Raw genomic sequence first — 27,224 nt, 5'->3', positions numbered from 1 at the left:
CGAGACGGACATTTAAATTCCGATGTAGGTAATGCAATTTTGCTGATGATCATTAAGATTAATAAATAAACCAATTAACAGTACTTACGTTTTAATTTGGAGCACCCAATGACTCAAATATGTATTAATATTATGTAACTAGAACATATCTAGGTTATGTTAGCCAGGCGGTTTGTAAAAATGGCAGGGTGGTGCGCCGATTAATGACGGTCCTAGAGAGAACACTGATGATTTTTCCTTGGATGCTTTACAACCTGGGTCTTGCTTTTCTTGTTGGATCACTAGTCTATGGGGCTGTAAACATTTTGAATACAATCTTGTCTTGTCTGTAAAGCTGTGTGAGGTCTAATTGATCTTTTGCAATGAACAATCGAAATTACTGTGCGGATGTTTCAACAGTTTTTGTGTCTGCGCTAAGAGGTTTTCCGTGAGTCACAATCTCTCATACTCCGTAGTGTTTCTTAACCCAACGCGAGTCATGGCGCACTGCGTCTTGCGGGAAGTGTCTCAGCAGTTACGACATATTGCATTTTGAACTTTCTAGTGTCGTATCTTTGCTCCTCTATGTTTCTGAGCAATGATTCAAGAACATTTGCTATCTGCCATCTACTGGCTACATTACAGAAGCTTGCACCTGTTTGCATCCTCACAGGAAGTTCTGTAAAGTTAGTTTTTGTATGTGAATGTCTACAGTTTTTTGAAATCAGCTGCTAGCATATGAACATGGGCACTCACAGTTGTCCTGAAGTAGTATTATACAGTGAAAAAGTGTTTGAAATTTTGATGAATGATGAGAGTATTCTGAATTTTCTCATAGGGGTGAAGAAGTTTTTTTTTTTTTTTTGCTAGGGGCTTTACGTCGCACCGACACAGATAGGTCTTATGGCGACGATGGGATAGGAAAGGCCTAGGAGTTGGAAGGAAGCGGCCGTGGCCTTAATTAAGGTACAGCCCCAGCATTTGCCTGGTGTGAAAATGGGAAACCACGGAAAACCATCTTCAGGGCTGCCGATAGTGGGATTCGAACCTACTATCTCCCGGATGCAAGCTCACAGCCGCGCGCCTCTACGCGCACGGCCAACTCGCCCGGTGTGAAGAAGTTTTATGACCAATTCCAAATACACTATAGACAATACTGGACACTTCCGTATTCTCCCATACTAAACTGAGAGACATGTTGACAGAGGCCCGACCTTAAACATCAGGCAGCAAGATTTAAACCAGAAAAGTGGCATGTTAAAATAATGAAAGTAAACAATGATCTTTGCCTTGTTCTACTACAAAAGTTGAAAGTTAATACTGACAGAAATTGTGAAACTCAATAATGATTTTGTTTTGTCCAAATGTTCAGCGTTGAGGCCTTCTGTTCAGATGGTCCCTGATTCGATTCCTGGCTGGATCGGGGATTTTTAAATGTGACTGATTAATTCTTCTGGTTCGCAGAGTGGGTGTTTGTGTTTGTTCCAACACGTTTCTCTTCATATTCAGACAACACACTACATTTCCAACCACCACAGAAACATGCAGTAGTGATTACTACACCTCTGACTTTTAGGTACTTAAATGTTATTTTAGCTGCCTAAAATAAGCTCTAAAATATTTTTAGTATTTTAATAGGCATCAATTAAAAACCATGTTTATTTTGCTAAATTGATAATAACTTGTTAGGGGGAAATATAAAACACGTTTCACTCACCTCTTTGCTGCAAACGTCACAGAATTTAATTTTACCATCTGATGTGAAGTGGGGAGAGTCCTTTAACCAATTCTTAATAAAAGACGGCTTGGAACCTGACACTTTCGGCATAATTCACAGTGAACAGTGGCACTACTACATTCAGTTTCAAGACAGTCCCACTAGGTGCGCTGACAATCAATGTCTTGTGATATCTCGCAAAGTGGCACGTATTCTCAATAGCGTACTTGCTAATTCCTTCCTGAAAATATCATAATCGAGGGTGAAGGAATAAGTAATAGTGCCTAAGAAGAATTAAAACCACCATCTGCAGCGAGGTGCAAAACTTGTATCATGCACAATTTGTGGAAAATAATTATCCAGGAACTCCTCTCCCAGACTGAGTACAAAAACCGAGTGATGTAATTGTGAAAAGACTAAGTTGATTTTTAAGAATTATGCTGAGAGTAATGCCACAAACATATCATACAAGTATAAGAATAACAGTCTATCGATCCATTCACCCACACTCCTATGTTTTCTCGGCTCATGTTCTGTAATCATTACAAATCAATTCTACAGTTCTTTCATTTCAATAACAGTTCCCTACCTCAAAATGACAAAATCAGCCCAGAAGGAGAACCGAAGGACCATATATTAGAGCAAAGACTGTATGTAACAAGAACTTTCTATTTTTTATTTCCCTAGTGGCTTTACGTCACACCGACACATAAGTCTTATGAAAACAATGGGATAGGAAAGGCCTAAGAGTTGGAAGAAAGCGGTCGTGGCCTTAATTAAGGTACAGCCCCAGTATTTGCCTGGTGTGAAAATGGGAAAATTACCGAGCTGGATAGTTGCAGTCGCTTAAGTGCAGCCAGTATCCAGTATTCGGGAGACAGTAGGTTCGAACCCCACTGTCGGCAGCCACGAAGATGGTTTTCCGTGGTTTCCCATTTTCATACCAGGCAAATGCTGGGGCTATACCATAATTAAGGCCACGGCCACTTCCTTTCCAGTCCTAGCCCTTTCCTGTCCCATCGTCGCCATAAGACATATCTGTGTCGGTGCGACGTTAAGCCGATAGCAGAAAAAAAGAGAGAGAAATGGGAAACCACGGAAAACCATCTTCAGGAATACCGATAGTGAGATTCGAACCCACTATCTCCCGGACGCAAGCTCACAGGCGCACGGCCAACTCATCCAGTGTAACAATATCTGTGTCCACCACCGCATTTTGTGAAATACCACACAAAAATGATGATTAATAATGAAGATGGTGATATTTCATATATCCATTTAAAAAATATTGTGTGTTATGAGCCCCTACATTAATTTATTATAGGGTTTATTTATGAGCGTGCAAAAACCTAAATTGTGGGGTATGTCAACGCTTTGAAAACCCAACCGTCAAAGGGTTCAACCAAAGAAAGCCAGCCATGAGATGCTTTAAAATGTCCTAAGCTAAGAGCAGAGTGAAAACATTTTGCTCGCTGAATGCACACTGATCTGGATGCAGAAATACCTTTGGCTCGTTTTTTATTAAACCAATTTATGGCTCCATCTAGATTTTCATGGTCTGCTGTTTGCATTGATTTTTGAGATGATAATTAATGATCTTACCTAGTGGAAAAAGTGATCAGGGTTTCCTTTTGTTTCTTCATGTCTCTCGCTGTCATTTCACTTACAATAAACTCAATGGTTAGTTTGGATGTGGACTCGCCATTCTCTTATAATTTTCAGTTCTTCCCTAACGGTGAACCTTCAATATTTAAAACTGCTCATATTGAAAACTGATAAAGGTCTCACAACTGGTCTTGAAAAGACTTCTGCATATACGATCATACTTCCCAACTCTACTGTTAGCATTGTCCTTGGATCTTTGGTGTACCTGCCCTTTACAGTTCAGTTTAGCACAAGGTCAGCGACCTGGGAAGGGGCAATTGGGAAAGAGGATAGGTACTGGGTGAAAGTGCATTTCTCTAGTGTCATCTCAGTCTAGAAGATAAAGAAAACTAGTGCCATACCACCAGAGGCAACAAGCCCGTACGTTTCAATGTTTGCAGCATTCTAGTAGCAGTGTGCAAATAGGCATAGCAAGTCAAATATTTTTGGATCGCTATAATTTTATCTCACTGCAATGCATCGCATTAAAATTTCTCCTCTAAGCAACATAAGAGATTAGTGTATATGTCAGAGGATCAGTTACTATAAGAATTACTACTTTTAAAACATTACTCTTCAAGAGCCATGAATTATTAAAAGCGAATTATCTGCATGCTCAGGTCAGAGAAACTAACTCTCTTTATCAAGATTTAAGGTCACCTGCTGAAGACAGCTGACTGAAAGGTTGAAGTATGAATGTGTGCATGCCTGAGGATTAGTCAGTTTTAAGAGTTTTTAATATTAATTAGCTTTAATATTAATTTAGTTAGTAGTTTATTTATTTCACTGTTTATTCTATTAATATATGTAGTTTTAACTATTTTATGTATTCTGGTATTTTATTTTAAATTTTAATTACTATATGGTTAAGTGTAAGAGAGCCTTGAGCCCTAACTTCGTCAATGTAAACAAAACACTAATAAATAAATAATGAAATAAAAAGAATGTGTACTTTCTCCTAAACCCTGAAAGAACAGTTTCCTTTCTTGAATGAAAACATATCTCCTGCAAAGGTGGAATGTACTTTAAGTTGTTCAGTTTTTTCCAGTGAACACTTAGGTTGTTACATTTTGAATAGAGACTTAGGATATGCCAACATTCAACAGCACATTAAGAAAAAGAAGCATGTTGGCAGTTTCAGCGACAACTTCCAGTAGCATAACTCCCATTGTAACTACGAATGGACTGCACAACCTTACCAGAGAACTATATGAGAAGAAATTCAAATGTTCCGGGAAGAAGTGTGCGTCTATTTTAGTGAAAGTTTTAAGTTTTATCACCGTATGCAACGCATGAAGTGCAATCAGCAATGAAAATATTCCAAGTATGTGTGTGTGACGGTTGATGCATCTTATTATAAAAGTTCCAGGAGTTACAAGAGTTACTGATATGTATGAACGTTGAAAGTCTTATTTCACGTCTCAGGATAGGTATCTTACATTGCTGAAACAGTTTTTTGAGAACCCACAGTCACTTCTTTGGCTTCATTCCATACAAAGCCAACCAAAAATGCCTTCCAATTCAATCCAAAATTTGGAAAGAACAAAGATTTCAGCCACTGACGTAGCCGAAGAATTAGAATTGTTTGTCCAACCCTTGTCCCGTTTCTCTATGGCGTCGGGTATGAGGTGAGATGAATCTGTTGTGGCAGATTTCTATGACCAGATGCCCTTCCTGACGTCAACTTCATTAGAGGAGTTGATGAGTCTGTTGATATGAATGACATGATATTAGGAATGGAAGGGGTGAAAACCAATGCGAGCACATAGCCACTCCTGTCGAAGAGCACCAAGGAGTCTGCTCAAGGCTTAACGTTTCCATCCGACGGACAAATCACCATCCACAGTGTCCTATGACCACACTCCATATGAACACTTTGGAGGGGTCTGGAATTTAATCCAGGCTTTTGGCACGCAATCTAGTGATTGGAAATTGTATACCACCACTAACTCTCCTACCCCGCTGGCCAACATTCTGATGGTGAAATTTTTTTTGACCAACAGGACTCGAACCGGCAAACAGATCAACAGTGTCAAACCGTTTATACTTCAATGTCTTAACAATCATGGCCACCAGGCAGGCTCTGAAGAATTAGAACTGCTTAAAGAAAGAAAAAAAATCAATGACAGGAAATGTAGTAAGTTTCAACTTTCAGTTATTCTTTCAATTTTAATTGACGTGGAAAACACCCAATCAAAATATGACACTATTATCTGTGCATTTTATGACATGTTATTTAGAAAAGTGGATTTCTCCAAATTAGCATCTGAAGTGGTCGATGTCTTCCATGTGAAAATATAAACCTGGTTGTGAGTTTTGCTATGGCACAAATGCTGCTGTGGAAAGAGTCTTTTCAATTGTGAACTCCCTTTGGAATGAAGGGAAAAAAACTGTTCAAGCAATTGTGTTAAAACCCATTTTCAAGACCTTAGCTGTCAGAAATTCTACAACACGCTGTTAAGCAATTCAAAGCTCTTACAATATTCCAGGTCTTCTCATAACATCTCTCGAACCTCACCTTAATTCATACATGGTATGTGCATATCATTTTTATGTGTCAATGAAACTTGAAACAAAGGTGAGCGCTGCGCTCACTAGTGAGTAATGCCGGGTTAATAGTGATGTTCCTGATTCAGAAGCCACTAGTTCGTGTTCAGCAAGTTGTTGAGGTCTACCTGTTTACTTTTTAGGAATTATTCAATCTATTTTTTTAATATTTTAAATTATGGCTCATTTCTTGAAAACTTAATCAATGATAATATGATGCAGTACCTTATTCAAATATGTATTTTTATGTCTAAAAATAAGTTTCTATTTACCAGAGTAAAGCAGTGCAGTCATATGAAGCGTATTTTATTTGTAACTAGGGGTGGTGGTGATTACTGTTTTAAGAGAAAGTACAATTAGGTAAACATCCTCATATAACACTAATCAAAGAAAAAAAATGGAAGAGATCCAGCACTTATAAAAACGAAGGTATCAGCGAAAGAAAGAGAAGGTCCATGAAGGGCATGAAAATGAAAGACTCCCTAGGTTTTGAGCGCTCTAATACCATGAGGGTCGGAAAAGAATAAGAGTTGACCAAGGGAGGTCAGATAGGATAGATGAGTGTCCTGGGTTTTTATTTCCATATTTCAGGAATGCCCTGGTTTTTTATATATAAAAAATTCGGTCACCCTAGCATAACATGTAATATATAGTAAGTATTTTCTCATTGTTCCGAAGAATTTTTTTGTGAAAGCTTTCTGTGTGAGAATTTCACAGGTTAGACTTACCCTTCCGTATCATCCATTGTTGGCAGTATCGTTATTGTAGGACACCTACTATAATGTCACAGGTGCATAGTCTGGCTATAGCTCTTTTCATGTTAAGAAAACAGTATTGCACTTATGGATATACAAGGAGTGAACACACCCCCTCTTAGACATCCATAATTCCTCGGGAGTAAAGAATATTATAATGTACTTTATATTGTATTATGAAAGTAAGAAAATGAATGGGGTACGTTTTTGTTTGTGAGTTATTAAAATTACTGAAGCTTTATAAATACATTCGCAGGGAGGAAGCACAATGGCGGGGACAGCAATCGCTTTGCTGCCTTCCTTCATTTTCCTTCTGTGTTGCTCCAGTATATGCAACGCGCAATCCGTTACGCTGTGAATTGCCGGCAGCTTGTCACTGTTGAAGAAAGTCATCTATTTATTTATTTGTATGTGTTCTAATATTCTTGTACTGTACAGCAGTTGTTACTGAAGATTTTGATGCCATGGCGTGCAGCGATACATCACGGCATGACTTTCACTGATCCAGAAATTCGTTATAATTTTTATCTATGCTTGGTTTTGTTATTTAGCTTTTGTTTCTTAAGCGCATTTTATTTTTGTCACATTTTTTTACAAGTGCAGTTAACTTTTACCATTCATTTTGTGGGGCGATATAATGGCACAGTAGTACACAGCGCTGCCTGGGCAAGTTTATTAAATACAATTAAGTGCATCCCCCACCTCGAGCCTACAAAAATGATCTGTTGTCCATTTTCTCACAGTTTGCCTTGAACTTCAATACTGAAGTTTTGTATATGCAGTAGTTTACTCATGTTGCTGTAAAAACATAAATAAGCCCCTTCCCCAACCTCCATTTACAACCCCTGTACCTTAGATTTTTTTAAAAGCTTAGTTTCTCCCTTCTTTTATTTTTAACTTAACATATATGCCGCAGTTTTCCTGTGATGCTGTTGAGCACAGGCGTTTGATATGGCAACGCTGTTGTCATAAGTGCAATAACATGGAATGACCTATACCAGTATATGGCTGCATTGTTGCTGTTTACCATTATTGTAATTGTTATTGATTTTTATGGCATTTTTAAGGCATCTGCATCGTTGAACTGTGATCCGTATTGACAGTTATCATTTACAAAAAATATGTTAATTAAGGTCAACCTAATCACTACCTGTATTACACATGATGAGTTATAATTGGTCAGTACATGTTTCGGCTTGCTTCAAACCTTGTGATACAATTCCTTTACTTTTGTCAATTGCCACCTTTTCAATACAATAAAAATATAGTACAAACTTAGACAAGAAGTGCAAACAGGACAACAAGTAGTTCTCAAGAGGCTAGGAGTAACACCAAACAATTACACATTAGAAAGGAAAATATACCAACGAGCCATTATGGAACGTTCGAGAACATTTTAAATCCAATATCACATCAGAAAGTGTTTCATCAACAAGTTTGTTCACGAACAATTTTAGCCCACTGATAATATAAATTAATACCAATACATTTTATAAATGTTACTCCAGCAACGAGAACAAGTCTATCGACCATAATGACAATTATCAACTGCAGTAAATATTCAATACTGTTATGAAGTTTTAATGACAATTATACAAGTTAAGCAACAGGAATCAACTCAACTAGCCAGATCTCAAAAGTTTTTTATTTTATTCTTATTTTTTAAACAATTTTAAAAGATGTTCACCCAGATGAGTTTCGGCAATAAAATGTTAGACTGAAGAAGATTTTAGACAAAAAAGTGTTAGCTTAAGACATATTTTTATTGTTGTGTGACTTTTAAAATGTTATAAGATTATCAATTAGTTTTATAGGAACAATCTTGAACCAAAAGAATTGTTTTATGATCTTATACAATCTTAGATTAATGACAGTTTGGCTGATTATGCTCACGAAAAGGAGCGAAACATGTACCATATAAACATCATAATAAATATGTAAGTTTGTACTATATTTTTATTGTACTGAAAAGGTGGCAATTGACAAAACTAAAGGAATTGTATCACAAGTAGATCTTCAATACAGACAAGGAAAATGAAGTTTATAACCTGCAACTGCTTCAAACCTTCATCAAATAGAAACAATGGTAAAGAATAATCATTCTCATAAACTAAAAGACATGTGCATTGTTTGAACATGACGTTACTCTTAAGAATTCATAAGAAAGGTCAATGTATTTTATGCATGTCTTTTAATTTATAAGAGAATGCATCGGCACATGCACCCTGAGAGGCCCTGGTCTACAAGGTGATAATGTCGCCAGAGTAACGGCAGACCATTCTTCCAGCAGCGCTTTGGGAAACAGTGCTAATGATAGTGTTTAAAGTCTAGAGTGAAACTGCCGCTCCCATTTACCCCAGGGGTGTTCGACAGGACTCATTGTTAGGCATAGATATCAAGGATAATTTAATAAAAAACCACCTATTCAATACTTGTAACTTGTAAAAGTGACTTCTTTTTGTATGGAAAGTATTGAATAGGTGATTTTTTATTAAATTATCCTTGATATCTATGCCTAACGTCATCTTCAATACGGAACAATAATGAGAGTTGTTACTTGTAAAAATGACTCATGTATCCGCTGTGGGCTACCCAGTTTATTTCTGGAACCTAACAGCTCAAAAACCACAGTAAACAGACTCAGCTTTATGGCAGGGAGCTTTGCCATTCTGAAACACAAGCTGATCATCTCCAAAATAGGTCTTGTACTGTAGATAACAGGTAGTTAGTTGGTCACAATGTCATTTTAAAGTCCTCTGCAGCATTACGAGAGGACCAAGTCCCTTCCATGAACATTCACCACATCCAAACGCTCCCATCTGGTTGCCAGATGGTATAGGACAATTCATCACACGTCTCTGGACCACTAACAGCCATCGAACACGGCACTTACCATTCACTGGCCAAGTGCCAGAGCCTTAATCCCCAGTCCTTTTATTTCCAGGCACTATTTTAGTCGCACTGCGGAATTCAAGGACGATGGTACCACACAACGATGATCATGATAATAATAGTATAGCCTCAGTAACGAAGTGCAGGCATCTGAATTTGATACCATCTAGGCAGCCTGCAATTCAATTTTGATATTCTATTTTACTCTACAGGATGGCAGAATAACAGATCCCTCTTGGCCAAGGTTTTACTTTATAGGTTGAACCCTGGAGATCTTTTACAACCTACATCATACGATATGGTGTGTCGAATGGATTTTCTTCCCCCTTCAAAAATCAGACTACCAACCCGCAATCTTAGGATCTGGAGGTCAACACTCCTAACAATGATCCACACAATGTCATGCGATTTTCCATTACACCCACTTCAGTGCACGACGTTCCCCATCAGTGAATGCACATGGTCTTGTTGTAGTCCTGGCTTCCCGTTTCCACTTCACATCCACAACAGCGGAGTTGGGCAACTTAAAAAGATCAGAAATGGGCAATAACCATTACATCTTCAAAGTTACTAAGCACTCTTGCTCCACCCTGTCTGCAAGTACCATATATCTGCAAACAATCCCCGCACCCTAGTTTTAGGAAGGGAAATTTAGAAAAAAAGGTTTTCTTCCAATTATTGTGTCAGGAGCACATCAACAACCTCGACGCAACTAACACCTGCACTTCAAATTCCGAAAAAAGAAAAAAAATTAAGGGATTACTTGTGTATATACAGTATGATATAGATGTCGATTCCCATAGGGAACCTGAAATATTTGTTCCGAATGATTAAATTTATAATACCAATATAGTTGGTCCATTATTGGACATGCGGCTTGGTAGGTGTGCTATTTACCAACTAATGAGCCCAACTTAGCACACTGAGGCGAAACACTGGCAACCAGGAATGAGTTAGCTGGAAAATTTTAATGTCCAATAATGGACCAACTGTTGTTGTTGGGTATTCAGCCCGCTCACATATCAGTCTGCCAAGCCCACTGAAATGCATGCACCAATTGACCCTATGAGTGATATTTTCATACCATTCATAACAGGGACTGGTTGCATAGGGAATGGTATTACTAGCATCACACATACCTCAGTCACTTTCATATTGTCAAAGCCAAGGATGAGACTGAGACAGGTCAGTGAAAGTAACAAATTTGTTCTAGCCCATACCAGAAGACATAGTCCAGTGTAAACACTACATCCTGCCAGCAAAGGCTATATTGGTATTATTAGTATGTACATACAGTATGTCGTAGTCCAAACATCACTTAGCCCACAGCTGCCTTTCTAGAAGCAGTGCTGGTCAGATTAACATCCAAGTTCTAGATTAAGTGTACAGAGGGGTTTCCACACACTTTTAATCAACCACTGCATTCGGCTCCTCCCCCATGAGTATCCATAATCCTATTTCTATGACCATTTCCTTTTGTAAGCAGACTCTCTCCTATTTTTATGCCAACATTTTCCCGTACATCCATTAACACTGAAAACATGTTATTTATGAAAATTTCATCCCTTCTGATTTTAAATGGGGGAGGGGGCTGCAATATTTTCTACTAGTTATAAAATATTGCTGACCCCAATGAAAGAACAAAATAAAACAACAGGCATTATTTTAACATATAACTATATTTCCATTAAAAGCATTTACAGGTTAAGGGTAACAAAAGGAACTAACATGCACAATACAGAAAAAGACAAAGAATCGGAAGAAAATAATTCCAGCAGCCAGAGAGGACAGAAGATATTCTTCCATGCATTCTTAACCTGACAGTCCGCTGTAAAATTTCAAATTTGTTAATAATGCTTTTTCACATACATGTTTAATATTCTGACTACTGAATGTAAAGTACTACCATAATAAAGAGAGATGAAATTATCATAACATAACCAAACAAAGGCTTTCATGGCCAATGTCAACTGACAAGCTTCGATTATCCTCCAGGATTAGGATTTCTGTGTCAGTCGTGTCCTGAATGAGAAGCAAATGTTGCAAAAATTTAAGTTCCCAGAAGGAAACCGTAATTTTGTTTCATTGATTGCAAATGTTGAAAAACACTCAAACTCTTCAGGCCTTTTCCATCATGAAATTACCAGCATTTCGCTCCAGTGGGCTCACCAGATGGATTGCTACACCTTTCCAAGATGCTGGCGGCTAGTACACACTGGGGCGAAATGCTGGTAATTTTACATCTGAAAAGAGATTAAATGTTTTTCAACAAAATAAATGTATGTAGGGTGGGTTAGGGTACCTTCTTGATAGTTTGTATTTCCTTCATCACGGCGTAGCTTGAAGCCCGAATGTCTCCAAACTTCAGCTCCAAATGACCGAAGAATGCAAGACTCCTACACCCTCTGCGGGTGACTGTGTGAGATTTTACAGAGTCGTGAAAGACTGAAGTGTCAGCATATCTTTTCTTTGTAAAGAAAGCAGTGTTGTCTATTTTAATACATTATAAAGAGTAGTTTTAACGTGAATGTTCGATTTTAACAATAGTTACAGGTAAGATACTAATAAGTTAGATTTTAAAATTACAAAGGGTGGAGGTCAATGATCTTAGCAATATGATGGTTTTTCTTAGGTTGTGCATGTGGTGATGGTGTCACCATAAAGTCTGAAAGTATGAAAGAAGCATTGCGTTTGCTTACGGACGAAGGCTGGACAGTTTACAAAGCTAGTAAACAATCTGGAATCCCATGGAACACACTGAAGAATAATCGTGTTAAATTCTTAGCAGATCCTCAGTGTGCCACCATTGCTAAAATTGGAAAGCCTTTTGCCATACCATCTGAACTAGAAATTAAAATAGTAAATTATGATAAAACAATGCAATCTTTGGGTTTTGGACTTACAGCTAATCAAGCAAGAACAGACCAACATCAGAAATGAAATCCACAACTGAGCCTAAGCCAAAATTCACGCCTCAAAAAAATAACGACAACAGTAGGGCATGTGGAGGTTTTTATGCAGATGTCAGAAAGAACAGGGCCAAGTGGATTGAATGCCAGATTTCATGTTTGGTACCATGAAAATATCAAAAAGTGATAGAGAAAATGTGTTTTATGTGCAATGGGTGCGAGATTTCTGAAGACAGCAACTAACACTAACACTTGTATTGCCCCTTTTTTAAAATTATTTGGGCCCTAAAGCGTAGTAAATCATAACTGCAACATAGGAAACAGAAGGAAACTTAAAATGGATATGTAAACCTATTCCATATTACAAATAAGTTTATATTATGAAAACACACTCTTCTTCGTGAACATTTTGCTGTCACGTAGTTACTTGAACCCTATCACGGACTTACTAGAATATCACGGAATTACCTACTATCAACTGTAAATTTTGTAAATAAATTCTTGGTATTAAAGATGGGACGTTTTTCAAACTTTTTAACTGTAATGTGCTCCAACACTATACTTCTTTCAACTGAAGTGTGATCATCCCTGTGACACAAAATTTCAGTAAAACAGCATTAAAAAAAAAAAAAAAATAATAATAAAAAATTAAAAAAAAAACAGTTTCAACGAGTTACCATACTTTAGCCCACGTATGTTTGTAAGTGTAGCATGGGAGAATGACCGAACAGAATCTAATGAAACTGGTGTTTAAGGTAATGGGAAGGGGCAGTACAATCCAGGCTATAAATAATTTTTTTCATGTTCAGTAAAATAGCAGTTATGGGGAAGTCTAAATATAAATGATCAAATATCTCCATTAACACTAGTCCCATCAATAAATGTTACATTAAAAAGAGATTTAGAAAATGAAATTCACGATCTTATGCTCAGTACAAATGGATCGTATGCTTAATAATGAAGGAAACATTCTTACATGCCTCTGCTGGTGAATCCAAGTGCACTATGTCTTCTGGTATGGTCTACAGTAATTTTGTTACTTTTGATGTCGGTCTTATCTGTGGCTTTGACAATATGAAAGAGACTAAGGCATGAGCGATGCTAATAATGCCATTTATTATGCAGCCATTCCCTGCTATGAATGGTGTGAAAATGTTGCTCATAGGCTCGACCGGGTGTATGCACTTCAGTGGGCTTGGCAAACTGAGATGTAATAACAAGTTCTTGCTCAGTGAAAAAAGCATCAGGAAACTACACCTCTCCTCATTTCTCTAGTATGCTCATCTCATCAGTGATGCCAGGCCATCCATGACAGCTAATGGTGGAGCTTTTTAAGGATACAACCAGCCTTCGGGCTGAGCACTGAACATAAGTTAACATATTTCTTAATTATGTGTCTTACCATCGATAATATTACCAAAGAACTCTTTGTAAGAAGAGGGGGAATTTTGATCCCCCATGCCCTATACATTTTTATCATAGTATTTAAGTTATCTCTCCCAATACCTAAATCTCCACACGGACCACAAGCATGATGTTATCTTGCCAAGAGGAACAGTCTGTCTGAATACTAACACAGAGGTGCTGGGGAGATTAACTTGCCATTCCTCTGGAGCATACACGCTGGTCCATCGTAGTATGTGAGGTGTTAGATATTCATTGTTCACAGGAGTCAAGAGCACCTGATTTATTATCATCTTTTGCTTTACGTCGCACCAGCACAGATAGGCCTTATGGCGACGATGGGATAGGAAAGGCCCCTGGGGTGGGAATGGGAAGGAAATGGCCGTGGCCTTAAGGTATAGCCCCAGCATTTGCTTGGTGTGAAAATGGGGATCCATTGAAAACCATCTTCAGGACTGCCAACAGTGGGGTTCAAAACCACTATCTCCTGAATGCAAGCTCACAGCTGCGCATCCCTAACCACACAGCCAACTCGCCCAGTCCCAGTAGAGCAATGCTAACCTTTTCGCTATAGATTTACTTGACAATCGTCTTTCTGAAATCAGTATCACTTTTGTACATACCAAGAAGTTGTGGAGATAATGAAAAGAAGTTTTTTTAAATGGGCCAACATTTTGCTTGCTGCCACACGAGAGAAGAATGAACAAACTGAGTCACACAGCGCAGGTCATGGGAACACCAATCCAAAACACAGGAAAGTTTATAGTGGCTGCTGCTATAGATGTATGGACAACCATTAGTCTTGAAAAGGGCTACAGAAGTGTAGTGTAGAACTTATACATATTTAAAATGTCAATGCAGTCTAATGTCGCAGAAAGACCACGGTGCTCGGCAGTGGACATCTACCATGAAAGCCTGCACCAGAACAAATAAAAATATAATTATTGTATGGCCTCGACTACAGAGCACTGGCATTTAATCTGATACCATCTAGGCCGCCTGCTCATTAATTTCGATGTTTGGTTTGGTTTATTCTACCAGATGGCAGAGCAACACTGATCTCTCTTGGACGGGCTATGGATGAGTTTTTAATTAATTTTGTCAGGTAAACTCCAAATGTGGCACCAGAGATATTTTACATATCAACATCACAAGAGATACGGAGTGTCAAATGGACCTCTTTCTGTCATTCAAAATCACTAACTACCTCTCCTGGCATTGAAGCTGAGATACAGAGTCCGATAGACTACCAATAAGCCAAAGAGGGAGCTTAAGGTAAAGGGGAAAAAAAAAAAAAAAAAAAAACTAACAAGACGTGTCAAAGCTCAGGGGGGGGAAAAAAAAGGGAGGGGGGGTTATGGCTATCTTACTATACTTTTAGCGAAGTAGTGAATTTTAGTCAACCAACTTATTCAAGTTCATAAGAACTTTCCAATTGTGAAATTGCCAGCATTTCACCCCAATGTAGCAAGCAGGCTTTTTATACTCTTGAACATTATAGCTTCTAAATTGACGTTTTGACCAATTTTGGCTCTACCAGGTGGTTGCGCACAGAAACACGAACATCCAACCAATCCCGAGCTGCCATTCATGTAGATTCACATCGATTGAGCGCGATCTCATAACCTAGTTGCCAAGTGTATGGTATTTGGTACGGTTTGCGATTTTTTGCATTTTCTTCAATAATTTGTGTTTTTTATATTGTTATAGTCTTTTTCTCTCTACTGTTGCATAGTTTATAGTGTTTAGCACAGCATAATTCAATACAATAGCCTATAGTTATTTATAGGTTTAATAATTAAGTATAACTGTAGTTTTATTTACATTCATGTGTTAGTGTATCTAGTTCGTCTATGTACTCCATGTTTCAGTGTAGTTTGGAAAAGACAAGTGACAAGAAAGTAACTCGAGATCAATGGAGTGTTACCTTTGTAAGCCATAACCTCCTTCCTTTGCCATCCCTTAGATGGAAGTATTTAGTTACTTCCTCTCACTTTTATTCTTAATAATGTATTCTCATTTTAGTGTCGAATGTTGTTAACAAGTGTAGTTTTTGTGAATTTGCTTTCACTTGTGATTCATTAGCTTTTCTGAGTACACAAACATGCCGCAGTAGCATTGAATCACCTGTTCTCGCAGCAGTAGAGCGCTCGTGACATAGGTATGGCGAAGTTCACGTTTTAAGAACTGTTAATTTAGAAGTACAGCCGTGCAGAGCACAGTTAAGCTGCTATAACGTTCCAAGACCCTGGAAGATCTTGAATACTTTGCTATTTGCAACGTTAAATTAAATTATTGTTCTTTTCTTAGAACTGGTGTAGGTCTTTCTACTAGACACCAATAGGCATTTGGATGTGGGATAATGATGTAGAGAGAGGGTGAAACCCGGTGTTGCACGTAGCCTACTCCTGTCGAAGAGCACCAAGGATTCTGCTCATAGCTTTATGTCCCCACCCAACGGACGAATCACCATCAACATTGTCACATGCCCTCACTCATACGAGCACAGAAGAGGGGAAATGGAACTGAATTCAGGCTTTTGGCATGCAATTAGAAATTGTGTACTATCACCTCTGATAATGAAAAATTTTTCAAACAATGCAACTCAAATCAGCTAACCACGATGTCAGACCATATAGAGTGATGCCTTTACAATCATAGCCAGCAAGGGGGCTAATCCCAAACTGCTAGGTATACACGTTATATGTTAAGTTTAAAACAAATTATCTTTTTTTTTTTTTTTTTACAATTGGCTTTACGTCGCACCGACACAGATAAGTCTTACGGCGACTATGGGATAGGAAAGGTCTAGGAGTGGAAAGGAAGCGACCGTGGCCTTAATTAACATACAGCCCCAGCATTTGCCTGGTGTGAAAATGGGAAACCACAGAAAACCATCCTCAGGGCTGCCGACAGTGGGATTCGAACCCACAACCTTCCGAATGAAAGTTCACATCTGCACGTCCCTAACCGCACGGCCAACTCACCCGGTATCTTCGGTATGAAAATTGACTTCAATCATGGTATTTATTTTATGACCAACTAACTACTCTTCATGGTTTTCGGAGATGCCGAGGTGCCAGAATCTTGTCTTACAAGAGTTCTTTTACATGCCAATAAATCTACCAGCACGAGGCTGTCGCATTTGAGCACCTTAAAATATCACCGGACTGAGCAGGGATTGAATTAAGAAGCTAGTAATTTTGTCTGGTCAGTGGCATTATATGGCTGCAAAACTCTGATGTAAAAATTGAAAGGTTAGAAGCATCTTCAATGTGGTGTAATTGTAAAAGGTTGAGAAATTCTTGGCCTGAAAATAAGTCCTTCATACAGTTAAGCAATAAAAAAGATAACTGCTACTAACAATCTGAAATAGACGTCTTTCTTCGTGGGGTACATGTGATGCGTCACGGACACTTGATGCAGATGACAGCAGAAGGCCTCATCAAACACTTCCTCGAGGGACACGTCTGTGTGGGGGCTTGCGCGCTTGTTGATCCCGAAGGCTGTGTCAACTCAGGCTTACCCATGCTGGATTGGCCTCGGTGTAGGGCCAGACTAACAAGGTGTCCCCCGAGTTGCCTGAGCTCTTTACTCTTCATTACTATTTCTACCCTTCTATTCTCACCTTCTTAAATTTCAATCCTCACCCTGTCTAGCCTCCTCCTGTGGGTGGGGGCGGTAGAATAACACCCATGGTATCCTCTGCCTGTCGTAAGAGGCAACTAAAAGGGACCCAGGGGCTCTGTACTTTGGAACCTCACCACAGGCTCCTCACTGTCATCTATCCTATCCAACCGCCCTCGGTCAAATCTTGTTCTTTTCCGACCCTGATGGTATTAAGAGCACTCGAGGCGTAGGGGGTCTCATTTTCACGCCCTACACAGCCCTTGTCTTTCTTTGTCTGATACCTTCATTTATCGAAGTGTCGGATCCCTTCCACCTTTCCTGTCTGATTAATGTTATATAGAGAATGGTTGCCTAGTTGCACTTCCTCTTAAAACAATAATCACCACCACCACAGCACCTCAACAAAGGGACAAATCCACGCTGAAGACAACTAAACTCATTCACGAACCAGATCATGAAAGATACTGGTGCGGACCACTATGCGACTGTGAAGAGGAACTTAACAAAGGAAAAATTAAATGTATCCTCCTAATTGATTTCTCAAGCTTTTTCGCTCCCCTCCTAGCCATTCTTGTTGATGGGGTTTCTACAAAGACTGCTTGAATTTTCAATACAATGATTTCGTCTTGATTTTGAACTGTTATCAAACTAATTTTTAGACTAAGAGATCCGCAACCTCACTATTAGCACTTATTGCTTTGTTTCCGTCTGTATCATTTATTTTATTTTCTTCTTAGGTTTAGCACACTTTTTGGATTCAATTATGTTTTATATTAACCTTTTTTCACTGAATTTGTCTCAGCGAGTTATTTATTGCTCCATCTAGTGATGTAAATATTGTATTTTGTTACCGTTTTACTTCTGTCATGTCTCTTTTGTTCCTTCATTATGTTTTTAGCACATTTTTAGCTTGTATTATATAGATTACTTTAACCCTCCCTTATTTCACTGAAGATGGCTCAAACGAGTCAAAACTTGTTCAATGTTTTGTATTGAATTACGAGGATATATTTAATTTTTCCTTTGTGAAGTGAAAACCATCAATAAAGAATGATTCTAATATCTTGTAATGTAAGAGGAATGTTGAAGATCGTAAGACTTGGAAAGCAGTCTAAGGACTGTACACTTCGTATTTAGAAATTCATCCAACAAATTATGAATGGAGTTTATTGCATCTACACTAAATTGGACAGGGTCAACTGTGCACCTGAAATAATACTCCCCATACCCACCCAGTACACCCCGTAGTATAGTGGGAGTGCCCTGTGTGTTGATACCTAAAAGACTTAAATCATCTCTAATTCCCACCAAATATTGTTATACCTGCACCCTTACCCGCAAAACTAATTACAAGTCGTCATAATACAAAGAGTATCACTTCCTTTCTCGCATCACATGCTCAGGAAGGGAAAAAAATTTGTAGAAAACTAATGTGAAATAATACCTTAAGTAACAGAGGGAAGAGATCCTTCCTTTACACTTGCCAGGGACCCACCAACCTGCCCCTAAGTACACTTACATACATACATTATCATTATAGACCGTTATGACTTTCAGCATTCAGTCAGCAAGCCTCTGTGAATTTACTAAACGTCACAGAAATCCTCTATTTGCAACTAGTGTTATGGTCTCAGTTAGTTCTATACCTCTTATCTTTAAATCGTTAGAAACTGAGTCTAACCATCGCCGTCTCGTTCTCCCACTATTCCTCTTATCCTCCATAACAGAGTCCATTATTCTCCTAGGTAACCTATCCTCCTCCATTCGTCTCATATGACCCACCACCGAAGCCGATCTATGTGTACAGCTTCATCCATCAAGTTCATTCCTAACTTAGCCTTTTTATCCTCGGTCCGAGAACCCTCCTGCCATTGTTCCCACCTGTTTGTACTGGCAATCCTTCTCGCTACTTTCATGTCTGTTACTTCTTTTTTTTTTTTTGCTAGGGGCTTTACATCGCACCAACACAGATAGGTCTTATGGCGACGATGGGATAGGAAAGGCCTAGGAGTTGGAAGGAAGCAGCCGTGGCCTTAATTAAGGTACAGCCCCAGCATTTGCCTGGTGTGAAAATGGGAAACCACGGAAAACCATCTTCAGGGCTGCCAGTAGTGGGATTCGAACCTACTACCTCCCGGATGCAAGCTCACAACCGCGCGCCTCTACGCGCACGGCCAACTTGCCCGGTTCTGTTACTTCTAACTTATGAATAAGATATCCTGAGTCCACCCAGCTTTTGCTCCCGTAAAGCAAAGTTGGTCTGAAAACAGACCGATGTAAAGATAGTTTCATCCGAGAGCTGTCTTCCTTCTTACAGAATACTGTTACATAGAAAAATTAAAACCTAGACTGTGTAAATCTGCTAAGTGTGACCATTCCCTGTTGCTATCTCCAGCTATTATGAAGCAAGGTTCCTATCATCTCCGATAAAGCTTGCTCCATGTCCAGCCACAAGGCTTCCGCATTCCATGAAAATAAGGAAACCGTCAAGTTTGAACCTTATCATGGCATGTGCCAGATGTAACTGCTCTATCAGCGATACAATTACAATGACTAATGAGCAAGTCAAATTCGGTTTTTTAATAAATCACGGGTTAGTTCAGCAATCTGTTCCTTGTTGAGTGTGTGGTAGAAATCAGGAAGCAAGTACTAGAGACGTGCCTGCCAACTTTTATCCACTCTTGAATATAGGATGCACTGCTATCACTCTGAACAGATAATGGATGCCCGGAGAAAAAACCCAATGGTATTGCCTGTTGCTGGTATCTATACCAGACCAAAGGTCTTGACACTCGCTGGACCTAAATAAATTACACCAATGTTGTTGTCACCGTTACTTCTTGTCAATCAGTGGGAGGGTCCAGTCTGCACAATACGACGTCGTCCAAACCGGTGATGATGGATCTCTAATCTATTTCCCATGCATATATATCGTGTGATAGGATTACTCTCTTTAATCTGATCTAAAGGCATGCCTGGATAATTTGCTTACAGGGTCTCTCAGTAAGTTAGAATCAAGAAAGTAATTAAAGAATGATGCATAATTAAGTGAAAAGAAAGACTACTCACTTAGTAGGTACAGGCTCCTGGATAGGGCGCAACCTAGAGCTGTCCATAGAAATCCATTCATCGTAGCGCTGGGACCATTTCTCAAAATGGATAAGTATTTCTTCTTCTTCCCAGTCAACTTCAACAACTTTTACAGAGTACCTGAAATGGACATATTAGCATTATAAATTGATGTATTCAACACAGACAATCCATAAAGAAATTAGTAGTTGATTAGCTGCCTGGGAGACAGATTACCTCACATCGAGTAGGGGTATTACCAGTCGCCTAGACAAAGAATATTGCAATGTATTCAAAACATCAGCAAATTGTACGGAATATACAGAAAACAACAACATGATTCAACCCGTAAGAAGAACTAAATAACTCAACAGACCGTGGAAGCTTCACATCTAAGAAAGAAATTACAAATTTTAACTCTCATCCAAAGACTAGTTCATTCTGTCAATAATTGAGACCCTTCTTCTCAGAAAAAAGTACCCTTATAATGTTTGATTTATCCTACGTATCTATTAATTACCTTTACTAAGAAGAAAGAATTATAATAATGCACATACAGTAGAGTCTCGATTATCCGACCTAAACGGGACCTGGAGTACGTCGGATCACCAAAAATGTCGGATAATACAGAATAACTTTGAAAATGAACTGAAACAAACTCTAGAACATGTTTTACGGTACTCTATTTATTGAATTATCAATTCAATTGTACAGTACATGCAGTATTGAACGAAAACATTCCAGATATCTTACGAAAGGAAACTTTTCTCCACAGATATTAAGCTGCCTAATGCCGTACCGTTTTTCCACCGATCAAGCCACCCAGCACTGGCAGGAAAATTAGGGTCCCCTTCATTAAACTCCTTGTGGAAATACGCAGCCTTTTCCTGTAGAATGGGGCTAGATATTGGCAGGTCCTTCTCCCGGTGTTGAGATAACCAAAGAAATAGTGCTTCACTTACTTTTTCGTACTCACATTTTTCATTTTTTCTCTGCTCTGATAGAGCACCACTTTTAAATTTCTTCCCTCTGTTTTTTCCAGTCTCCCACTGTAACACATCCAACATCCATAATCTGAAGCCACATTTTGAAGAATTTAGCGGTCAGGCCAGTGCTTGTCTCATGGTCGCACCCACCACAGCGGGTGTGCCTGAATTTAGTCTCCACCAAAAGTTCAAATTAAGTCTACCAGTGTCGGATAACACGGAATGTCGGATAAGCGAAGGTCGGATGAGCGAGACTCTACTGTACATGTAAACAAGGAACTTCTGAAGATAGTACAGGTGTACGCTCCACAGTCAGGATGTGGAAACAGGATCTGGTAACACATATTGTTGGAGATGGGATCATGATAATGGGAGATCTGAATGCTCATGGAAACTGATAGAATGGGATATGAGAATATTCTGGGCTCACATGGATATGGCGATAGAAATGAAGATGGAGAAAAACTATTGGACTTTTGTATCAGAAATAACCAGATAATAAAGAACAGATGGTTTTTGAACAGGAATGGCCATAAGATCAGCCGATATACTTGGAATGGACAGTATGGGGAAGATACATCATGAATACGAAGACAATCCCCAGTGAAAGTATGGAAGGTGATCATAAATTATTAATTGTGGAATAAAAATAAGTAAAAATCCCTAAAATTGTATTGAAGAAGAAACCAAAGATCAGGATTTGGGAATTGGAGGAGGAGGATAAAAGAATGGCATTCCAAGACTGTATAAAAAGGAAGCTGCCCAACACGGAAATACAAAGTGGAGAAGAAGAGTGAGACAATTTATGACAGATTTGTGGAAGCAGCAATTGAGGTATGCGGGAAAAGAAAAGCAAAGGTTAAGGGAAAGGAGATACGGTGGTGGACAGACAAAATAAAAAAAGAAATAAAAGAAAGAAAGGAACAAGGTGAAGAAAGAAATGGATAAAGAAAAGCAAAAAAAGTATCAGAGGGATGAGAATAAGGTAGGTTACATGTTGAATACAAAAGATTGAAACTACAAGTAAAGAGGAGTATCAAGGAAGAAAAGGAGAAATGTTTGGGGAGAGTTTACCAACAAAATTGAACAAGATAGCCAAGGAAATCAGAAACGATTATACAAGAGTAATAAAATTGAAAACAAAAATCAAGAAAAAATCAAGGTATTAGAGAGAGAAGATGGATCCACAGTACATGACAAAAGGGTCTTCAGAAATATTTTTAAAAACTTTATAATGAGGATAACTGCTCGGAGGAAGAAGGAGATAAGAAAATGGAAATAATAGATGGAGAAAGAAGAGAACCCGATAACATGGTTAAAACTTGAAAGTGTAGTGAAAGCAATGACCAAAGGTAAAGCAAGTGGAAAGATTAATTCAATCCTGATATTATTAAGGCGGCAGGATGCTTTGGACTACAGTGGCTATACCGAGCCCTCAATGTCATATGGAAGGATAAAAGGATACCTGAAATTTGGCAACAAGGAAGCATTGTACCATTGTTCAAAAAAGGAAACTCAAAGAATTCTGAAAATTATAGAGCTATTACCCTATCATCACATGGCCTAAAAATAATGGTGAAAGACATAGACAAAAGGCTGAGGGATTAAATAGAGGAAGAACTATATGACTTTAGACCAAGTAGATCAACAATAGACTTGATATTTACAGTACGAACAATAATGGAAAAACATCTGGAAAGGAACAAGGAAATCATCTTCGTACTTTTGGATTTGGAAAACATGTATGGGAATGCCTACTGAAAAGAAATGTACCAAAATCATTAATTAACAAGATAAAAATGTCTTATCATGAGAGTAAAAGCAGTGTACAAGTGGGGAGTGGTGACTATGAAACATTTTATACAAAAAAATTCTCAAGCAAGGAAGTGCACTGTTGCCATTATTGTTTATTATATTGATGGATGAAATCATAAAACATGTAAAGCAGAGTATGAGTAGTGATGAAGTGAATGCTTTGGTATTTGCAAATGATGTGGTGATCTGGGGAAAGGGAGAAAAGAAAGTACAAAGGAGACTGGACATTTGGAAAATCTGAAGGAGTTTGGATTGGTAATTAGTAAAAAGAAAACTGTAGTCATGCACTGTGGAAAAGAGAAAAAGAGAAACCAAGTGAACGTAGACGGAGAACGGTTAGAGAATGAGGAACAGTTTACATATCTGGGTAGCATTATTAATGGAAGTAATGAAATCAACTCTGAAATTAATGACAGATTAAGTAAAGGTACAACATTTTATCATCAAGTCAAGAGAGCTTTTATGGGATGACAAAGTACCCAGAGAACAAAATTAACATTATAAAAACAGTATTTCACGCCAATTGTAACATATGAACTAGAAACGCTGGTAACTAATAAGAGACGAGATAGTAAGATCGAAGCAGTAGAAATGAAATTTTTAAGAACATGGGTTAAAAAGACAAGAGAGAGAATCCAAAATATTAAAATCACAGAAGAGCTAAATATTGAACTGTTAGTACAGAACATACATAAAGCAAGTTTGAGATGGTTCGGACATGTAAAAAGAATGGGAAAGGAACGAGTAGCAAGAAGGGAATTGGAAAGAGAAGTTAAGAGAGAAAGACCAGTTGGAGAACCGAGAAGGTGGATGGATCAGATTTGGAAGCACATTAGAGAAGCTGGATTAGATGTGGCGGAAGTAATGGAACAGGAAAAGTGGAAGGACAGAAAGGGTGGAGGAGGCCTGTTAACTACACCCGGGCAACTGGAGCGGGACATTGATGATGATGACTATGATGAACAACCCATCTTTAGTAGGTATAAAATATTTTCATGGCACCGAGCTTGACAGCCGCAGTCGCTTAAGTGCGGCCAGTATCCAGTATTCGGGAGATAGTAGGTTCGAATCCCACTGTCGGTAGCCCTGAAAATGGTTTTCCGTGGTTTCCCATTTTCACACCAGGCAAATGCTGGGGTTGTACCTTAATTAAGGCCACGGCCGCTTTCTTCCCACTCCTAGCCCGTCCCTGTCCCATCGTCGCCATAAGACCTATCTGTGTCGGTGCGACGTAAAAAAACTAGCAAAAAAAAATTTTCATGGCAATCATAAATAATAATAATATCAAAAAAAGACTCTTCCTAACATGCCTTACAGAAACTAACCACAATGAGACCAGGAAATGGTCCAAGCAACACAAAATATAGTTCAGCCAGAGAATGAAGGATTACTGGGCCAACATAAAGGTCAAGATACCAAGAAGAAAGTAGTTGCCAGACCTACCATTAAGAACACCGCAAGCAGCAACCATCGAAAACAACAACACAGCTAAAGCACAAGCACAGTGGTCCTCAGATGGCCCAAACGACAAAAAAAATAACAGCTTCCTTAAACAGAGACAGCTTTAACTCTCATAAACACTTATTTAAACTTTTACTGATTATTTTAAACAAATAAGGACCTATAAAATGAAAACATTATTCTTGGTGACCTTAACTTCCCAGTGACAACTGATATCAACACAGATCCCCCAAGTACTTGGCCATGCTGCAGGTCTTTAACATACCCTAGCCAACATGGGTGGTCAAAAACTAGATCGAATTCCGACCAATATAAACACCTGTAGTCTCCAGTAACTTCAATCTTGTACTCTATATTCATCAGCACTGGTACAATTCAGGTCTTTTCTCATATAGGAGGTCTGCCCACTGCCTGCCTCTCCACTCTGCATGCCACCTAATCACCTGGTCTTCAGTGAAGGTGACCGAACCATTTCAGTCAATCTCCTTGTTTCTCAGAGACAGGTGTTACTCTCAGAGATTGACGAATGGTGTCATTTGGAATTTTGTCTAACCTGGCTACTCCAAGGGCCCAACGGAGCATCTTCATCTTGGCCACGTGAAGTTTCTCTTCACCTTTCATCTTTGTAGCCCAACACTCTGAACCATATAGAATGGCAAGACGGACAAACATTTTGTTGATTTTGCCCTTTTCGTGAAGAGGGACCTTTCAGTCACATAAGAAGGCGGATCAATTATAGCGGGAATTTGAACGTACCGCCGCTGTTAGTAATCATTCTGAGGCGGGACTTTGTCAGGATGTTGGTGGGGGAGCCTGGAGAAGGGATTTGCTGATATAGATGTTGATTCCCATATGGTACCTGAAATATTTGTCCCGAATGAGTAAATTTATAACACCAATAAAATTGGTCCATTATTGGACATTATAAATTCTCCAGCTAGCTCATTCATGGTTGCCAGCGTTTCGGCCCAGTGTGCTAATTGGGCTCTTCAGTTGGAAAATAGCACACCGACTTTGTTTCATTTTCAGAATTTGATGCGTGCCTGGCCATCTCATAGCGCACTGGCACTGCCGGTGGCTCCAAATAGCCTACGCAGTGGTCTCCAAGGTATGCATTAGCCATGCGTCTTTGTAGGTGTGCTATTTATCAACTGATGAGACCACTGGGGCAAAACACTGGCAACCATGAATGAGTTAGCTGGAAAATTTATAATGTCCAATAACGGACCAACTATATTGGTGTTATAAGAGAAGCTGTGGAAAATGAACCTCATGAAAGGAGACCACAGACAAGCATCACTGCAGACAACATTATTGCCATTCGTGACACTGGTGAAGATCGGTGAATAAAAATTTTGCAAACTGTTTTAGCCATAGGAATAAGTTACGGAAGTGTTCAAACCATCATCCGAGATGAACTCCATTTCAGGAAATTGTCTGGCAGGTGGGTTCCTCGTCTTCTCACCCAGGAATAAAAAGCTTTACGCCAGGAAGTTTGTCAGAGACTCCTGCGTCACTATGAGGAAATGGGTGCATACACCCCAGAGTCAAAGGAAGCAAGCATCGAATGGCGGCGAGGAGACGAAGGCAGTCCGGTCAAGGCCAAAACACGCCCATCTGATAGAAAGGTGCTTGCAACAGTTTTCTGGGACCCCACGGGCATTTTGCTGGCGGATTTTCTTCACGAACAAAGGGCGATTAATGCAGCCTTGTTGCCTTTTGGATGAAGAAAAAGCTATGTATCGCAACAAGAAACACCGGCAACTGATCCGAAACATTCTTTTCTATGACAATGCAAGATCACATACTGCTGCTTTAACACAGGAAAAACTAGAGGAAATTCACTGGATACCTCTGGAACACCCTCCATACAGTCCAGATATATTGCCCTGTGACTACAATTTGTTTTACAAGTGTTCACTCTTGAGTTACAATATATGAACTTCATCATATAGATCCGTATTGATACAGATTCAATTAAGGTTTAATGGTACACCTATTCAATACACTTCGCTTTACAAGTGAAAGCTATTTAATATAAAAATGTATTAAACATGCTTTGGAACATGTTTCGTCTCAGTTGAGACTTCTTCAGCCAAAACGTCTCGTAGCAGATTACAATGCTCATTGCTGCAGTCTAATAATTTAAAAATGGAAGAAACCATGTCCTGTATGAACTGTTTGAGAATACACTAAAGTAAATATATACACACTATTTACATATAATTGTTCATCACTTCTTGCAAAAAGAATTTTTTTTCATCAATGTTAAAATATGAATGACATTTCTTGAAAAAATGACATGCAGTGCTGGTAGCTTCAGTGTACTGACTGAGGGAGATTTGAATTCTGGCCTCAGAATAGAAAAATTGGACCAAATCCACATCAGATTATTTAAAATCTTTAATTCATATTA

At 38.8% G+C, this 27,224-nt stretch overlaps 1 protein-coding gene across 1 annotated transcript in view; it reads right to left on the bottom strand.

The window, feature by feature from the left end:
* The window catches only part of LOC136885661 (uncharacterized), a 220,675-nt gene that overhangs the window by 180,640 nt on the left and 12,811 nt on the right, over positions 1-27,224 (bottom strand). Inside the window, exon 3 of the mRNA XM_067158354.2 lies at positions 20,547-20,687. Coding sequence (XP_067014455.2) covers positions 20,547-20,687 — 141 coding nt within the window. The remainder of the gene's footprint in view (positions 1-20,546; positions 20,688-27,224) is intronic.

The sequence above is a fragment of the Anabrus simplex genome, chromosome 14, assembly GCF_040414725.1.
Source record: "Anabrus simplex isolate iqAnaSimp1 chromosome 14, ASM4041472v1, whole genome shotgun sequence".
Lineage (NCBI taxonomy): Eukaryota > Metazoa > Arthropoda > Insecta > Orthoptera > Tettigoniidae > Anabrus > Anabrus simplex.
Note: the sequence above shows the minus strand (reverse complement) of the source record. Positions and strands in the feature narration are given on the sequence as shown.